We start from the raw sequence: 18,889 nt of genomic DNA, 5'->3' as shown, positions 1-18,889 counted from the left end.
ATGCTCAAGGTAAGAACAAGGGCTCCCCCAGATTCTCCCCACCCACAGGCCTGTGCACGCAGTCCCAGGAAGTGTGAGAACCCAGCTCCCACCCTGTCCCTATACTGGATGACAGCCCTTGTCACAGAGTGGGCTTATGGCTGGGCTCCAAGACCCAGACTGAAAAAGCTCACTGTGGGCTGACAGTTTGAATGCACATGTGCGATGCATTTTAGAAAGCTGACTCCTAGCCCAGGACTCCCAGCTCTTGCCTGTAATCCTAGCTATTCAGGACGCTGGGACCTGAGAAATGCAGTTCGAAGCCAGCCCAAACAGAAAAGTCTGGGAGATTCTTACCTTCAATTAACCCACCAGAAATGCAACTGTGGCTCAAGTGGAAGAGTAAAGCCTTAAGTGCAAATGCTAAGGGACAGCACCCAGGCCCTTCGCTCAAGCCCCAGTATTGGTAGATACGCGCGCATACACACACATACACACACACACACACACACACACACACACACACAACTCCCAAGGTTCACAATGTTTTATAGCTTTGGTATTTAAGGTTAGTATTGACAGAGGCTTCTGTGGAACTTTCTAGTGTCTAATAAAGACCCACAAAAATGTTTTGGGCCAGGCCCTGGTGGCTCATGCCTGTCATCCTAGCTACGGCGCAAGTGTAGGGCACTAGACTTCAGCAAAAAAGCTCAGGGACAGTGCCCAGGCCCTGGAAGCACGCGCACACGCATGCACGCACACACACGCACGCATGCACGCACACACACACACACACACACACACAACACAAGCCATCCACCCATCCCTTATCCTGGGCCATGGCTCCTTGTTGCCCTTTGGCGGCCTCCTCCCACTCCCCCCCGCCCCGTTACTCCCCCCACCCTCCACCCCTTGCCAGCCAGCTCAAGCTCTGATGCTCACCGGGCCAGCACCCGCTGCTGGTCTACCACATGTAGCACTTCATCAGGCAGCTTGGCCTCCTCCCCACTCAGGCCCAGGCTCTCCCTTCTGAGGCTTGCTGTGGCCAGCCGGGGCCGGGGCTGGAACTCCAGGGCCTCGTGGACCTCAGGCTCCAGCCAGACACCAGTCTCTGCTGTGCACACCACTATGTTCGGAGCCAGATCAGCCTCCTGGATACATAGAGAGAAACCAGGCTGCAGCGGGAAGGCCCTCATTGTCAGGAGGCCGTGGTGCCCCAGGGCCCTTCCTGTCCACCAAGACCCCTGCCTTGGATCCTCCATCCAAAATGCTCTGAAATCTGGAGCATTTGGGAATGTCACAGGTCTCAAATCATTTTGGAGGCACCCACAGGTGGTTCACACCTGGAATCCTGGCTACTCGGGAGGCTGAGCCCTGAGGATTTATGGTTCCAAGCCAGCCCAGGCAGGAGAGTCCATGAGACTCATCTCCAATGAACCAGCAAAAACCTGGAAGTCGAACTGTGGCTGAAGTGATATAGCACTAGCCTTGAGTGAAAAAGCTAAAGAACAGTGCCGAGGCCCTGAGTTCAAGGCCCAGTACTGGCACCAAAACCAAACCAAAACACCCCCACAAAAAGCGATTTTGAAGGGCTGGGAAGGTGGCTCAGTGGTAGAGCACTTGCCTTGCATGCCTGAGGACCTGGGTTCCATTTCTCAGCACCACATAAGCAAAAAGAAAAAAAAGGCTGGAAGTGGCACTGTGGCTCAAGTGGTAGAGCTCTAGCCTTGAGCTAAAGAGCTGAGGGACAGTGCCCAGGCCTAGAGTTCAGGCCCCACGACCGGACCCCCAAAAAGCGATTTTGGACATCAGATCATTTTCACATTAAGGATACTTACTGTCTTGATAACTAAAAAAAAAAAAAATTGGTAGCCGGGCGCTGGTGGCTCACGCCTGTAATCCTAGCTACTCAGGAGGATGAGATCTGAGGATCGTGGTTCAAAGCCAGCCCGGGCAGGAAAGACCGTGAGACTCCTATCTCCAATAAACCACCAGAAAACTGGAAGTGGCACTGTAGCTCAAGTGGTAGAGCACTCACCTTGAGCTGAAGAGCTAAGGGACAGCACTCAGGCCCAGAGTTCAAGCCCCACGACCGACAAAAAAAAAAAAAATTGGTGCTCAAACAAATGCTCACTGACACTACTTCCACCAGACCCTCCCAAGCCATCTCCTTCTTCTCCTGCCCACTGTAATCCAGGGCAATTTTCTTCAAACTGTAAGCCAATCGCAGCAGTGCCATGGTACCAGTGCAGTTCATGCACACAGTGAAACCATTTCTTGGACTTTCCAGCAGCTCCAGCTGTTTCTCCTGCCCTGCCAGCTCCCCTTACCTCCTATCTACCCACCCACCCATGCTTCTGTTGCTGAGAAAGTCAGGATCTCTCTGATCACAGGACCTCGATATGTACTGTTCTACTTGGTCCTTCCTTTTTTTGGGGGTCAGGTCGTGGGACCTGAACTCTGGGCCTGGGCGTTGTCCCTCAGCTCTTCAGCTCAAGGCTAGCGCTCTACCACTAGAGCCACAGTGCCACTTCTGGCTTTTTTTTCTTTTTGCTTATGTGGTGCTGAGGAATTGAACCCAGGGCCTCATGCATGCAAGGCAAGCGCTCTACCACTGAGCCACCTTCCCAGCCCATGGTCCTTCCTTCTTAGCCAGGTCCTCTCATCCATTCCATCTACTATCTACTGAGAACCCTCAGCATGCTATCCCCACCCAGTGCCAGGTTCACAGGCTATGAGTGGTCTTAGCTCTGCCTCTTTGAAGGCCTAAAAGGGGTAAAGTGGTCACACAGCCTTGCAGATAGATACGCAGTGGCTCCAGGCCTGATCTGCAGCCCTGTCCTCTGTACCCGCAGGGCCCAAAGGCCTCCATCCTCCTCATTCTCACCTAACACAGTACCATGTCAGTCCTCAGGTCCAAAGACCCCTGGGGACCGAGTTCCACTAGCCTGGGGAGGGTGGACCAGGAGGGCAAGACCCAGAGAGGGAGGGGACAGGAGGTTTAATGGTCCAACCAACCATGGAGGCCAGGGAGGAACTCACAGTGGTTGGTGGGAATTCGTAGTCTGCCATCTCTGCTGCTGACCTGGCGTCACTGGGCTCCATCAGGGGCAGTGGCTTGGGGAAAGATAGGGTAGGAGAGAGGAGGATGGTTTAGGCCAGAATCCTCCTCAACTCACCCTCCTCCCTGCCCTGAGCTCTACTTCAGTTCCCCGTGAGACTTCAGGAGACCAGGGCAGAGAAAAAGACAGGAAGAAAGGAAAAAAGTGTGTGTTAAAACTCTACCACTTGAACCACAGCTCCAGTGCTGGCATTTTTTCTGCTTAAAGAATCTCAAGGGGCTGGGAAGTTGGCTCAATGGTCGAGCGCTTGCCTTGCATGCCTGAGGCCCTGGGTTCGATTCCTCAGCACCACATAAGCAAAAAGAAAAAAAGCCGGAAGTGGCCCTGTGGCTCAAGTGGTAGAGCGCTAGCCTTGAGCTGAAGAGCTGAGGGACAGCGCCCAGGCCCAGAGTTTAGGCCCCATGACCTGACAGACCCCCCCCCCAAAAAAAAGAATCCAAGGACCTTCCTTCGTGGGCTGGCTTCAAAGCAGGATCCTCAGACCTTAGCCTCCTCCATGGCTAGGATTACAGGTGTGAGGTATCCACACTCAGTTTTCCCTGAGTGTTTTTGCACAAGGCTGGCACTCTACCACTGGAGCAACTTTTGGCTTTTTGGGTGGTAAATTAGAGATAAGATTTCTTTGCTGGGCTGGCTTCAAACCATGATTCTCAGATCTCAGCCTTCCTGAGTAGCTAGGATTAGAGGTGTGAGCCACCAGTACCCGACTGAAGAACATTTCTTTAAACCATAAAGAAAGAGAAGGAAGGGGGAGGAGCAGCACCTTAGGACCTAGGGTCCTAAAAGAGGCAGCTGAGTTCCCAATAACATCCTCCAAGCTCACTGCCCTGAGCCTGTGAGCCCAGGAGGGGTCCCAGGACCCAGATCTCCTCAGGCCTGAGCCCCGAGTCACATGATAGCCCCCCCGCAGGCTGTGTCCACTTGTGGAGTAGGTGCTTCGTATTTCCATCCCAATGTCTCTGCATTGGCCAGAATTTTCCCCCAGACACCCCTGGATACCAGGCCCCCAGGCTGGCCACTAGGTCAAAGCCACAGTAGACACAGGGAGAAATCCTGTCCACACAATAGCCCCCAGGCCCCATTCCATTCTGCCTGCATCCCACAGAGCCCCAGCTACCTGCACTGGGTCTTCAGTGATGTCCGCCAGCGCTGCATCCCCCACGGCCGCAGTGGGGGACAGTTGGGCCATTTTGACCTCCAGGTGGACAAGCGGGTCCTGCAGATTTGACGCCACCTGCAGGGGCACCATGGGCACCTCCTCATCCTGCATGTCATTCTCTCCCTCCAGCGAGGGCCCCTGGGCCTCCTGGCCAAGATAGTCCTCTGGGAAGTACCTGCCCCCAGACTCCACCCCAGGCCCCGAAAACTCCACGTTGGCAAGCTCCTCAGGCCCAGGGAAGGCCTCTGACATGGAGGAGTCTTCCAGTATAGAGGACTCGTTGGACCCAAAAGAAATCTCAGACTTGGCGGGCTCCATTTGGGACAGCTCTTCAAACCCTGGGGAATCCTGGGCCTTGGTGAACTCCCCGGGGGGCAGCAATTCGGCCATGCAGAGGATCTCAGGCTTCATAACCATCTCGTACTGCACAGCCGGGGCATGCTCGGACCTGCTGGCAAACTCGGCCTTGGACATGACCTCAGCCGGGTAAAGGACTTCTGCCTTCAGGACAGCTTCTGCAAGACAGAGACATAGATAGAGACAGACAGACAGACAGAGACAGACAGAAAGACACAGCTAGATAAACAGACAGGCAGAGACATAGATAGATAGATAGATAGATAGATAGATAGATAGATAGATAGATAGATAGATAGATAGACTAACAGCTAGACAGATAGCTAGAAATGTAGATAGATGGGGGGAGGGCTGGGCACCAGTGACTCACACCTGTAACCCTAGCTACTCTGGAGGCTGAAATCGGAGGATTGAAGGTTGAAGCCCGCACAGGCAAGAAAGGCTCTTATCTCCAATTAACCAGGAAAAAGCCAAAAGTGGAGGTGAAGCTCAAGTGATAGAGCATTAGCCTGGAGCAAAAAAAAAGGTACAGGACAGCATAGAGGGTCCTGAGTTCAAGCTCTGATACCAGAACAAAGAAAGAAAGACACAAGCTGGGCGTCAGTGGCTCACGTCTGTAATCCTAGCTACTCAGGAGGCTGAGATCTAAGGATCAAGGTTCAAAGTCAGCCCAGGCAGAAAAGTCCCTGAGAGTCTTATCTCCAATAAACCACTCAGAAAACCAGAAATGGTGCTGGGCTCAAGAGGTAGAGCGCTCTCCTTGAGCTGACGAGTGCAGGGACAGCGCCCAAGCCCAGAGTTCAAGCCCCATGACTGACCAAAAAAAAAAAAGAAAGAAAGAACAAGAGAGAGAAAGACACAGATAGATGGACAGACACAGAGCCAGAGAACCTCCTACAGCATCTCAGAGGGGACAGGTGTGGGACCACTTCCCAAAAAGGTGGCCACAAACTCACCATCTCCAAGAATGGAGTCTGAGTACACAGTCTGAGCTGGAGAGTTTGAGCACGCAGAGTCCAGCTAAAGCCAGTGTGCCCCATCCCCACGCTGCTCACTCCTCATCAGAGCCTAAACCCTGCCTCCTCTTCTTCAGGGAAGTCCTCCCTTCCAGCACGGAGCCCAGACTCCACCCAGGAGCAGCTGCCCCTCCACTCCCACTGACTCCCAACGCTGAGCACCGAGGGCCCGGGACCCTGCGACAGCACCCCGGCCCCAGAGGATGCCGGGTGCCCAATGCCAAATGGAAACTGAACTCACTCACGTTAGCACGTGTGGGAACACATCAGCACTCCAGTAACTAAATAGTGGAGGCCCAGTATTCATATGGTAAGCAACAGTCTGAAGCACAGAAAGCTAAAAGCTGCCCTCTCCTTCCTCTGGGCCTGTCAGGAGCAGCCTCCCCCTCACGTGGGCGGGGGCTCTAAACCCCCTCCACACATCATTGCTGGTCCCCTAAAGAGAGTCCTGCTTAGCTGGGAGCCTATAGCTCACGCCTGTCATCCTAGCTACTCAGGAGGCTGAGATCTGAGGATCACAGTTCAAAGCCAGACTGGGCAGGGAAGTTTGTGAGACTCTTTATCTCCAATTAGAGTGCTTGCCTTGAGCTGAAGAGCTCAGGGACAGTGCCCAGGCCCAGAGTTTAAGCCCCATGACCGAGAGAGAGAGAGAGAGACAGACAGACAGACAGACAGAAAGACAGAGACAGACAGACAGAGAGATAGACAGAGAGATAGAGACAGAGACAGAGCGTCCTGCTTCCCCTTACTGAAGCATGGCACCTCCTCTGCCTAAGTGGCCTGGACCTCACCCAGCCTCAGTTTCTCCACCTGTTATGTGAGGAATTGGTAGCTTCTCCCAGGAAGGGGGAGCTCAGAAGGGGGCACGGAGAGCTCCCCTATAGTGTGTGGCACACAGCGATGGCCACAAGCAGCGCTGACCCCAGTACTCATCCTTACAACCAGCACCAGACAGGCTGTTCTCGTACTACCGGTGGCAGTAGGCAGCCCAGCCTCTCTGCAACAGGGTATCTGAGTCATAGCCATGGGAAAGCATCCTAAAAGGCCAAATAGAAGACAGAAACATCCACACAAGTAAACACTCTTCCTTGTGACTGAGTCTTTACGGGATGTGGTTGCCTTGGTAACAGACAGGCACCACAGCAAGAGGTGCCTTGAGCCGGGCCCGGGGCCAGGCCCCACCATACAGACTTGGAACCCAGGCTCTACTTTACCAGCTGTGAAGACAATGCCAGGTTGCCTTGGTTTCCTCATCTGTGCCACCCGGCTAACTGTGGTACCTGTCTGGCTGGGCGGTTGTGGTGTGAGGTGGGAACTAAGCGGGTCGGGTGCACGGGGCCCTCTGCAGGCAGTAACTACAGGGGGAGGAGGCGGCACGCACCTGTCTCCTTCCGCAGGCTCTCCTCCAGCGTGGACAGCTTCACGTCGTACGAGTTGCGCATGGCTGTGATGTCCTCCTCCAGCCTGGCCCGGGACTCCTGCTCCGCCTCATAGTCGGCCCTCAGCCGGGCCAGGCGCTCCTCGTACTCCTGGGTGGGAGGGAAGATGGGGAGGGTAGCGCCTTCCAGTAATTCACACATTGCGGACAACAGAAGAGAATAACTCGAGACCCATGGCATGCTGGCAGCTGCTCACTGGCAGAGAGGCCAGAGAGGCAGAGAGGTCGTTAGGCATTAGGCACCAGCACCTGGCTTTCTTTGTGCATTTTTAATGGAATAGATAGATAGATAGATATGTTTGTTTGCAAACTCTTTCCATACAACACTGTGTCTTGAACCCCTTTGTTCACCCACAAATACATTTTTACCTGGTAGCCCTTAACGCACTGATGACAGAGTAGAATATTTTCTCCATCTGTGTGGTAGCACTCTGTATATGTGTGTGTGGGGTGTGTGTGTGTGTGTGTGTGTGTGTGTGTGTGTGTGTGTGTGTGTGTTGGTACTGGGCCTTGAACTCAGAACCTCTCACTCTTGTTTGGCTTTCTTGCTTACAACTAGTACTCTCTACTACATGAGTCATACCTCTAGTCCAGCTTTTTCCTAGTTAATTGGAGGCAGAGTCTTGTAGTCATTTTTGCCTCCGCTGGCTTCAAACTGTGATCCTCAGATCTCAGCCTCCTGGGCAGCTAAGATTAGAGGTGTGGGCCACCAGCACCCCCAGATACCCTCCCCCCCAGTCCTGGGGGGCTCGAACTCAGGGCCTGGACACTGACCTGAGCTGCTTTTGCTCAAGGCTAGTACTCTATCACCTGAGCCGCAGCACCACTTCTGGCTTTCTCTATTTATGTGGTACTGAGGAATTGAACTCAGGGCTTCAAGCATGCTGGGCAAGCACTCTGCCATTAGGCCACATTCCCAGCCCCCAGATGCTCACCCTTATCCCATCAGCCCCCACATGTCCCCACCTCCGCTCTCTCTGCCCATTCACACAGCCACATTCACTGTGCTCCTTCAGTGGCTGCTCATGTTGCTGGGGAAATCCCTTCCTTTTAATTTTGATCATGCTGAGGATTGAACCCAGGACCTCAAGCATGCTAGACATGTGTTCTCACTACTGAGCTATGCCCCCTAACCCGGCCATTCTGGCTTCATTTTTTGTCTCTTCTCCCTTGTGACCACTAGGGGGCGGTGGTGCTCACCTGCTGATAGCCAGGGCTTGCCCAGGAATGAGGAAACCTCCCTTTGTCCAGCCTGGGGAATTTGTGACCCTGAGTCCACCATCACTAGGCAAGTCTACACCCACTCAGAAGCTTGAAAGTGTGACTTCTCTCATTTCTGTGGGCTTGAGCTCAGCTCTCCTCTCCTGGGACACTGGACCTACCCCAGACCTGAGCTCCCAGGACCAAATTGCATTAGCTGGTCCGCCCCTAGCCAGTCCTCAGCCCCCTCGGCCTGTCAGAGGCCACACGCAAGCCAGACCCCAGGAGAGCCACGCAGCCCAGAATCAGGCTTCTCATTGAGAGCCAACCAAGCCTGGAGTCTGAATGAAGCCCAGACAGGAGCGAGGATCTCTGCCCTGCTGCTTTCAGGGATGGTGGACACACACCTGTGAGAGCCCAGAGGCCCCATGGGGGGTGACCATTTTTCTCCAGTGGACAACCCCACATGGACCACAGATCAAATAGGCTCCCTGGTCTCAGCCCATAGTGGGCTTGGTGGCAACTCTGAGGACAGATCCATTCTTCTCTGACCACCTGGCCTTTGCACAGACCACTCACGCAGCCAAGCCTCTGTACTGCCATCAACCATGATCCTTGCGTTCAGTATTGAGGAGAGGGAGTCTCTGGGGTATCCCCAAAGCCCTTTGTGTTCTCCCCACTGGTGTGACTCAGACTGTGGTGTGGAGTCAGGAACCTGAGTTCAAATCCCACTTTGGTTAGTATGACCTTCAGTAAGTCTTGGCATCTCAGGGAGTCCCAGCTTTCTCCGCTACTAAAGGTGGGACAATGCTGGGTACCGGGGGGTGGGGTGGGGCTCACGCCTGTAACCCTAACTATTCAGGAGGCTGAGATATGAGGACTGTGATTCAAAGCCAGCCAGGCCCACCGAGCCTGCCCATCAGCGGCTCTGCTCTTACCTCCCGGATCAGCTGCTTCTCCACCTCTGTGTCGGGCTGGATTACAGGGGGTGGCAACAGTCTCTCCTCAACCAAGGGCACCTGGCTGGGCTGCAGGGCTGCAGGGAAACAGAGAAGAGTAGTGCAGAGCCGGGCACACATGGTGGGAAGAGATCAGAACCATGTGAATATTCAGAAAAGATGTGACAGTGTCGAATTCGATTCAGACACAGCTCCGTAGAAGGTGGTGTCACTCAGTCACCCAACAAGCCGGTGTGGGGCAGCCGGCGCTTCTGGAGACTGTAGAATGGGCAAATTCTACATCTACGCTGAGCGTCCCGTGGAGAAAGCAACACGAGCGCAAAACCAGGAGGATGCTGAGGTAGGGCAGGAGGAAACGGGAGGATCCACCTCCGGTCCTGTGACCAAGCACAGCCTTAGAGTAGGGGCAAGATGAAAGTAGAGATCTGAAGTAAGGGACAGAGGCATGTAGAGATCTGGGGAAAGAACTTTCCAGACTCCGGGAGCAGAGTGTTCAAAGGCCCTGGGGCAGGCATGAGTCTACACTGGGAAGCCACTAGGCTCGAAAAAGTGAGTCATGGGGAGAACAGGCAGAGTGAAGTGTGGAAAGGAAACGAGGCTGATCCCAAAGCGCCTCAGGAGTCAGGCGGAGAGCAGAAGGGAACACAGAAGCAACCCTGGAACAGCCAGGGTACTGGGGCTGGGAAAGGGAGGATCTTCAGGGGAAGCTGGGGAGCCCAGAGGAAGATGGAGGCTGAGGGTGTCCAGGGAGCGAGGGTGTGGGAGGGCCAGCCGGGTCAGGAGGACAAGGCCAGTCTGAGGCCAGACAGCTGCATTACTTCTTTTTTTGGCCAGTCCTGGAGCTTAAACTCAGGGCCTGGGCGCTGTCCCTCAGCTTCTTTTGCTCAAGGCTAGCGCTCTACCACTTGAGCCACAGCACCACTTCTGATTTTTCTGCGTATGTGGTGCTGAGGAATGGAACCCAGGGCTTCATGCATGCTAGGCAAGCACTCTACCACTAAGCCACATTCCCGGCCCTGACAGCTGCATTTCTCACTGACAAGGGCCACTTAAGAGAAATGGGGAGGCCTGCCTGGAGGAGGGGCGAGACAGCACGGGGTGGGGGGTGGTGTGGGGGAGGGCTGGGGGCAAAAGGGGCAAATGCTTCACACCGAGCCAAAGGGAAAGTCAGAGACACACAGTATACCAGGAGGAGCCCCAAGGCCCTGCAGCCCTGGTCACAGCAAGTGAGCTAGCTCCCAGCTTTTAACCGCTGCCTCTGAGAACCAGGATCTTTACCCAGGGACTGGCAAGGAGGGGCACCAGGCCACTGCGAGGGCTGAGGAGACCCTGGGGCAGAGCTGGTAACCCTGGCCTCTCCTGTCTGTCTTCCCCTTATCAAGGGTGGTGGTGAGCAGGGTCAGACTGGGGAGGAAGGTCAGTAGGAAGGTGCAGCATGCCCTTCCATGCTGCCCTGGCCACCCTCTAGCTCACCATCCTGCACCCGCCCCCAGACAGCCCGCAGAAACATCATCTTAGCAAGAAAGCTCTCACTGCTAAGACCAGACCTGATCATGAGTCCTCAGAGCCTTCTCATTGGCTGCATCCCATCCTGCCTGGACATGCCCTCCTCTCAGTCCTAACCTCTGTTCTGCATAGGTGGTAGTTTCTGTAGTGTCCTGCTCCCTCAGCAGATCATGATGCAGTGTCTGACCCGTCACTGTCCCCAGCACCCAGCCTCGGCCTACACACAGGAGGTGTTCAGGGACCTCTGGATGGATAGGCAGACCGGGGTGGGGCTGGGAGGTGAATGTGTACCAGGGGCAGAGAAGATGAATCAGTGGATAGACAGCTGGGTGACTGGAATGATGGGTGGAGAGCAGGAAGGGAGGGGGGTGGGCGGGTGGGCAGATGCGTGAGCAGGTGATGGGTAAGTCATGGAGTGGGTGGGAAGACAGATGGAAAGGTAGACGTGAATGAGTCATTGAGGATAGATGGGATCGGGGGACAGGCCAACAAAGAGGTTGGTGTAGAATGATCAGGGGCCCATGGACGGAAGTATGAATAGTCTGGTTAACTCCAAGAGGCAGAGGAACTGAACAGAGCGCCTCCAGGCCCCTTGGGTGGGGAGGTCCTGCAGGCCTCTATTCCAGGCCTGGCTCCCCCTTGCCAGATGACAGCCCAAAGTTTGGGCGTGACAGACGCAGTAACAAGCTGCTTAGTTAGGAGCCGGGGTGGGATGTGAGGAAGTGAATCAGCCAGCCGCTAAGATCACGACGCTGCCACAGAGACTGGGGGCAGAAAATAGGGAGAAGACAGGGCAGATGCGCAGTGAGCGGGGCGGGGCTGGGCAGGGGCCGGGCAGGGCCCGGGGCTGCTCATCACACTGCTCACAGGAGGTGCTGGCCTCCGCTGGGAGGGAGGGGCGTTGGAAGAGAGGGGAGGCCCCGCCCCTTCAGTCCCACCTGTGCTGGGGCTCATCTGCTGGGCCAGGATGGCCCTCAGCCTCTTGATCTCCTCCTGATACTCTCGGAGCAGCGCCTCCTTGGGGTCTTCGTTGATGCGAGGCTGGTTCTTGATGTTCTTGGCTCGGTTGGCATAGCGCAGCGTGCTGAGGGTCTCGTCGTAGTTGTTGTCGGCTGGGGACAGGCAGGCCACCATCAGCGTCTTGGTGTTGCCGCCCAGCGAGTCCTGCAGCAGGCGGGTGAGCTTGGAGTCTCGGTAGGGGATGTGTTTGCAGCGCCCGTCCACCAGGGCAGAGATGACATTGCCCAGCGCGGACAGGGACAGGTTGATCTTGGTGGCTTCCTTGAGCCGCTCCCCCGTGGCCCCTGTCTTGGACTGCCTCTCGCTGCCTGCCAGGTCCACCAGGTTCAGCTTCCCCGCACGAAGATGGTCCTTACCCCTCTCATCTGCAGACAAGCAAAGCAAGGTGCTTCGGGGTGAGCCCCACAGAAGCTCGCGCAGCTCTCCAAGTCCCAGGTGCTCGCCACCCACCGAAAGCCTCATTTCAGCAAAACAGGAGCCCCATGGAGGAAGCCCAGCCATGGTACCCATCTCACAGATGTGAACACGGAGGCTCAGAAATGGAGCACAATTCACCCAAGGATACACAGATGGAAACTCAAGATCAGACCTTGGAGCTGACCCATGGGGCCAAAGGCAAAAGATATCATGTCCTTAAAAGCATCTACTTTGGAGACCTGTAGCCTTGACTCCCAAGACATATCTGTCTTCTTGCTGTGTGACATTGGTAGAGCCATGTACCTCGCTAATGCAGACTACAGCTGGCTGGCTCTCCTCGAGAGCTGGTTGTTGGGAAGAATAAAGTCAACTGGCATCATATTTTCATTGGGTTTTCCCAGCAGGAGTCCAGTTTCTCTAAAACAAGGCCAGTAGGGGCTGGGAAGGTGGCTCAGTGGTAGAGTGCTTGCGTCGCATTCATGAGGCCCTGGGTTCAATTCCTCAGCACCACATAACCAGAAAAAGCCAGAAGTGGCACTGTGGCTCAAATGGTAGAGCACTAGTCTTGAGCTGAAGAGCTCAGGGACAGTGTCCAGGCCCAGAGTTAAAGCCCCACAACCGACACAAAAAAAAAAAAACAAGGCCAGTTCTGCAGAGTCTGGGCTGTACAGCAGAGCAGAGCCTGGGTGCTGGGCACAGGAGAGCCAGACACTGGCTGGAGTCCTGGGTTTAGATGCACTGGCTCATACCTGTAATCCTAGCTGAGGCTGAGATTTAAGGATCACAGTTCAAAGCCAGTCTGGACAGAAAAGTCCATTAGACTCTTATATCCAATGAATTAAGCAGAAAGAGCTGGAAGTAGAGCAGTGGTTCAAGTAGTAAAACCTAGACTTGAGTGAAAGTCCTGATTTCAAGCCCTAGGACTGGGATGTGTATGCATGCATGCACGTGCACACACACACACACACACACACACACACACACACACACATACACAGAGTGAGCTACTGTGTGTGGCTTGGTTGGCACCTAGTAAATGTTCATTAAGTCCATTTTGTCATCTAGTGGGCACAGCCAGCACAGGAGACCCGTCTGCCCCCTCCAGGCAGTCCCTGGGGGCACCCCTTCCCCATTTCCCACAGTGCTCACAAGCTCTAGCAGGGTTTTGACTGGCCGGTAGAAACCTGGCTCCAGGGGTTGGGCCCAGCTACCCACCGCCGCCTGCATACCCACGGCATAGATCTCGATGCTGATGGTGAAGATGGAGTGAGAGCGCGAAGAGTCCTTGTTCATCAGCGTGTAACCCACCGAGCGGTTCTTCCAGCCCATCTCCATGATGTGCTCGCACTGGGCCACGCTGTGCACCGTGTGCATGGACAGCCCCTTCACGTACACGCCTTTCTCTGGGTGCTCCTTCAGCTGGGGGGAAGGGGAAGGGGAAGGATGGACAGTGGGGCCCCCTGTCTCCAAGGAGCCCAAGACAACAGTTCAATTCAGACCTCCACAGTCCTCTTGCAGGACAGGTGACCACCTGTTTCCCACTCTGCAAACCTATCTGGGGCCAGTGACTGAACCCAAAACTCAGCCTCCACATCTGTAAGATGGGCATAAGATGATACCTGTCTTATAGGTAACATGGTAAGGAATCAATAAGATTAGGACTTACAATGCTAAGCCCAAAGTACAATCAGTGCCCCAAAATATGCAGCACTGTCCCCACCCATCATCGATGTTAGTATAATTACTGCAAAGTTGTGAGGTTTTTTTGAGGGGGGGCAGTCCTAGAGCTTGGATTCAAAGCCAACGCACTGTCTCTTAGCCTTTTTTTTTTTAATTTTGGTGCCAATACTGGGCTATCCCTGAGCCCTATCATCTGGTCAAGGCTAGTGCTCTACCACTTGAGCCACACCTCCATTCTTTGGTGGAGATAAGAGTGCCATGGACTTTTCTGCCCAGACTGGCTTTGAACTGTGATCCTCAGATGTCAGCCTTCTGAGTAGCTAAGATTGTAGGTGTGAGCCACTGGCATCTAGCTGTCCCTTAGCTTTTCACTCAAGGCTAACCCTCTACCACTTGAACCACAGCTCTACTTCCAGCTTTTTGCTGCTTCATTGGAGATAAGGACATCATAGAGTTTCCTATCCAGGATGGCTTTGGACTGTAATCCTTAGATCTCAGCTTCCTGAATAGCTAGGAATATAAGTACAAGCACCTGTTCCTGGCTGAAGATGGTTTTCAGTCTAGAAGCTTCTGGTCCCAAGAGCTCTAAGTGCTCTCTCTCCATCGTTCAGATGGCCTTCCTCCAGGCAATGGGAATGGCCCACACTACTGGACCTCCTCCACTCAGGCACCATCCGCTGCCCAGGGTTTCTGCAAGCCCTCAGCTCCCCAGCCCAGCCCTGACGCGAGGTCCATGTCTCTCATGCACTTCCCAGGTGGCCAGGATGCCCTGTGGCTCTGAGAGAGCTGTGAAAAGCAATATTTTCCAAGTGTGCAAGGAAATAAGAGCCCTCTGGCAAGAGTGGAATGAATTAGGAGAGCAGATGTTTGCCAGTGGCCCTGCTGGCTGAAGCCACAGAGGCTCAGAGGTGTTCCAGGCTGGGGGCCGGGGGGGGGGGAAGGAGGGACAAGTTGGGGCCCTGTGGGGTGGGGGTGAGGCTTCTGGCTTTGGTGTGCAGGGTCCTAACAACTCAGTCTGCACGACTGGGATCCATGGGGTGGATCAGGAAGGGTGAGGGGACTTGCTGAAGGCCACATGCCTATTAGTGGGGTCAGCATGATGGAAGGCAGCAGAGACAAGGTGGAGAGTGCCGAGCATTCTGTAGAAGGTGTAACGCCACCCAGGGAAGGGCTGAGCTTGGCGTGGAGGTGGTGGTGAGGAAGGGCACTGAGGACAAGCAGGAGTACCTGCAAACACGTGGCTGTGTGCCAGCCCCGAGTGCTGAGGCTGCACCTCGCGTGGCACCCACAGAGTGTCCTGCTTGGATGCTGTCCATCCCCAGAACCCAGGGCTCACCCGGTGCACAGTGAACCCCGGGGAAGGCTGGTCACCCAAGGCTTCATCTATGCTGTTAGTTTCTTATTTGATCAGATGGGCCCTCAGCTCCCTCATCTGTGAAATGGGGATCAGTGGCTCTACTTGAGGGAGGGAATGGATGGAAGCAGCAGCACTTCAGGTCCCTGGTGGGGCTCGGGAGCCAGGTCTGAAAGAAGACAGGAAGCTGCCTTGGCCCTGGGCAACCGCGGGAGATGAGCCCTCACCCAGAGGGCCCCCGCTCTTCTACCTCCCCCCACCCCCGCCACCTCTCCTTCCCCACCCCACCCCCAACTCTGGCACCAGGGAGGCACCGAGTGATGGCTGCCAGCTGTGAGCCTGTTCCTTGGTAACTGCTCATCTTGGCTGCAAGAGGACAGAGCTGGGTTGCTATAGCAACCAGCAGAGATGCAGCCGGGGATGGAAGAGGACACAGGAGCAGAGACCAGGCCACAGTCCACGGGGAGGGGCAGTCACCCACACTGTACCTGCTCGTGGGGTGGGACAAGATGCTGGAGATGCCTCGAGGGGTCTGAGCTCTAGGATGGTGTTTGTCTGGGTGGGGGAGGGGTGTGCATCTGGCCTTGGCAAGTCTCTTGTTGGGCCCTTTGCTGATTTAATGGCCTCTAATGATAACATTGATCAGGTTCCCAGGTTTGGAACTGTTGCAGGGGAATGTGGTCCATGTTCAAATCCATCTCCAGTCCATGGACTTTTGTGCCCTGGGCTGTTTGTAGGGCCTCCAGGCTGTTCCCAGCTAAGAACATGTCACCCACGAGGGAGTGTGTCAGAGGCCTGGCGCCCACAGTGTTTGGTGGAATGCACCCCCACTGGCAGCCTCTGGAGCAGCAGCTCACCAAAGGCCTGGGACCAAGGCCTTCCCTGGGTCTGGGGTGGCAGGGAAGCAGTGGGGGTCCCTGCTGCTCCAGGTCAGGTGGGTGCACGTTCTATGAACGGCAGATGTAGTCTTCTAGATGAACCACAGATGTGGTTTCCTAGCGTTGCTAAGTGGGCATGATGCCTGGCACCCGCCTCCTCTGCTGCTCGCTGGGCTGGGAGCTGAGCTGTGACTCATGTACACGAGGAGAGGCGAGGAGAAACGCCAGGCGGGTGGCAGAGTTCCTGCACGGAGAGGGCAAAGCAGTGCTGTGTCTGTGCCCCGCTCGCTGTGTGAGGACGGAGACTGTGGGGGCCCAGAGGCAGAGGTCACTCTCTGAGGCCTGGAGTGATGCAGGGACTGGCATCTGATGAATGAGTCAGCTGCTGGCTGTGCCTCCCTTCTCCGAATCTGGAGTGACTGACTTTCTAGGGTGCTAGGAGGGGTGGGGGTCGGATAAGCAGCCCCAGAGCTGGAGGAGGAATAAGGCAGACCACCAGCATCGAGGCCACAGATAGGCACCAGCATCCTCCACTGGACTCTTCTCTTTGGACCAGACCATGCCCATGCAGCACGTAAAGAGACCTAGTCAGGAGAAATGACCAGTGCCTCTTACCAAGGCCCAGGCCCAGGGGTGCCAGCTGAGAGTCCAGCCTGGCCACTCACACTGGCTGTCCGCTCCTGGCAGGTCTATTTTCTCCCTTCCCCTTTCCCCTCCTTCTAACCCTCCCTTCTCTCTCCCTCTCTCCCTTCTCTTTCTTTCTTTGACAGGGCCTGGTTATGTAGCCCCATCTGACTCTCAGTCTTCTTGCTGCTGCCTCCCAACTGCTGGGATTACAGGTGTGCACCACCACACCCAGACAGACTGGTAGCTGTCTTGATCTTGCTGGGCTGCCCAAAATGTCCGTCTGGTTCTGCCTGTCTTCACACAGTCCAGCTGCGCTCCCCATTGCTTTGAGAGGATACTCCTTCGTCCCGAGTCTAAACTTTGAGGAGACCAAGGGCAATTTGTGAAATGTCTGCAGGGCTCACTGATGAAGCTAACCCTTGCAATCCCTGTCATGAGCCGTCAGCTGTCCTCCATCTGTCCTCTGAGGACTCTGCCTGGAGACCTTGTCGGGGTCTCTGTCCTTTCTCTGTGTCCCCAAAGCATCAAAAGAGCTCCTGCATGGAGCCAGTGCTGCCTAGAGGGCTGCCCTCTGTGCCCTCCTGGTCCTCGCCAGAACCTACAAGGCAGCGTCTGAAGTACCTGGTCCCCTTACAAATAGGAACAAGGTTCCCAAGTCTGAGCTTGGCAGAAGTAAAATGAGATGTTTATGATCAAGTCGCCAGCTCTGGTTCAAGTTCAAGTTTGGCACCTGACTCAGGGTGGACCTTGGACACACGAACAGATTATACCTAAATCAGCCAGTACACAGTAAGCATCTAATAGGGACCACCCTGGCTGATGAGCTAGGTGCTGGTGGCTCACACCTGTAATCCTAACTCCTCAGGAGGCTGACATCTGAGGATCACAGTTCAAAGCCAGCCTGGGAAGGAAAGCCTGTTGAGACTCTCATCTCTAATTAACCACACACACACACACACACAAAAGTTGGATGTGGAGCTGTGACTCAAGTGATAGAGTGCTCTCCTTGAACAAAAAAGATCTGGGACAGCACTCAGATCCCGCGTTCAAGCCCAAGACGTGTGTGTGTGTGTGTGTGTGTGTGTGTGTGTGTGTGTGTGTGTGTACCCACCCACCTACCCTCTAATTCCTTCCCAATTCCTTCTGCCTCAGCAGGTAGACACAGCTTTGCCCAGGGTGAGATCTGGCTCCATCGTGCAGTCCATGAGGCCCACTCACCCCTCCCCCACATCGTAAACACCCAGGATACCCCTAAAGTTCATGGTCAGAAGCTGCCCCTGTGCCACCAGGATGCATACCTCCCCATTTCTGAGGGATAGCCACCTGATGCCATCCTCCCTCAGCTGGCCCACCTGCCTGTGCCCACTTGGGGCCCACACCTGCTCAGGGTCTGTACCCACCTCCAGCTTCTGCTTGGTGTCAACTCCCAGCAGATCACGGACATCCTCATTGTAGATCTCTAGGTAGGAGGCTCGAACCAGAAACTTGGTGTTTTCGGCACACTGTGGAAGCAGATAGACCGTGCAGACACACCGCGAATACCACCCCCACTGTTGCCAGGCCTGAACCCCCTACAGCAGGGACATCGGGGGGAAGGGGGATGGTGAGGGCCACAGGGTTCTTCTGGACAAACTCCCCTTCAGGCCTGGTAGGCCCACTGGTGCCTCCCACTCTGCCTTCCAGCTCATGAAGAAGGGAAAGCGGCTTCCCCGTTACTCCCCATTACTCAGAGAAACTGAGGCCACAGGCCTGGCGATTATCACCTAGACCAAGATCTGGCTCTGAGCAGACCCCCAGCAGCTCTCATAGCTCCTGTATGTCACCTGGGGGTCACCACCAATGAGGGTTGGGTATTTTGGGGTCCAGAAAGACAATTACACAAAGGGCATCGAACAGGGCCTGGCTGGCGGAATTGTCCCAGAGAGGGGAAACCATTCTAAGAACAGGGCTCAGCATTGTCACATCCAGAGGAAAGGCTAAGTGAATGTTAAAATCCAAAAACAGTGAATTAAAACATGGAGCCGGTAGGTAGAATTCAATTGGCTTTGCTTTTTTTTTTTTTTTGTCAGATGTAGAGTTTGAACTCATGGCACAGGCTCTGTCCCTGAGCTTTTTTGTTCAAGGCTAGTGCTCTACCATTTTGAGCCACTGCACCACTTTTGGCTTTCTGGTGGTCA

General features: G+C 54.9%; 1 protein-coding gene across 2 annotated transcripts in view; it reads right to left on the bottom strand.

The window, feature by feature from the left end:
• Positions 1–18,889, bottom strand: part of Kif17 (kinesin family member 17) — a 35,100-nt gene that overhangs the window by 8,529 nt on the left and 7,682 nt on the right. For both annotated transcript variants that reach the window (XM_013033515.1, XM_013033523.1), the window contains exons 3-10: positions 18,113–18,214; positions 13,403–13,592; positions 11,675–12,121; positions 9,210–9,307; positions 7,015–7,162; positions 4,210–4,775; positions 3,022–3,096; positions 922–1,130 (exon numbers count right to left, since the gene is read on the bottom strand). In XM_013033515.1, coding sequence (XP_012888969.1) covers positions 922–1,130; positions 3,022–3,096; positions 4,210–4,775; positions 7,015–7,162; positions 9,210–9,307; positions 11,675–12,121; positions 13,403–13,592; positions 18,113–18,214 — 1,835 coding nt within the window. The remainder of the gene's footprint in view (positions 1–921; positions 1,131–3,021; positions 3,097–4,209; positions 4,776–7,014; positions 7,163–9,209; positions 9,308–11,674; positions 12,122–13,402; positions 13,593–18,112; positions 18,215–18,889) is intronic.

This window comes from Dipodomys ordii, unplaced genomic scaffold (genome assembly GCF_000151885.1).
Source record: "Dipodomys ordii isolate 6190 unplaced genomic scaffold, Dord_2.0 Scaffold6, whole genome shotgun sequence".
Classification (NCBI taxonomy): Eukaryota; Metazoa; Chordata; class Mammalia; order Rodentia; family Heteromyidae; genus Dipodomys; species Dipodomys ordii.
The sequence above is the reverse complement of the archived record's forward strand: the minus strand, read 5'-3'. Positions and strand labels throughout refer to the sequence as shown.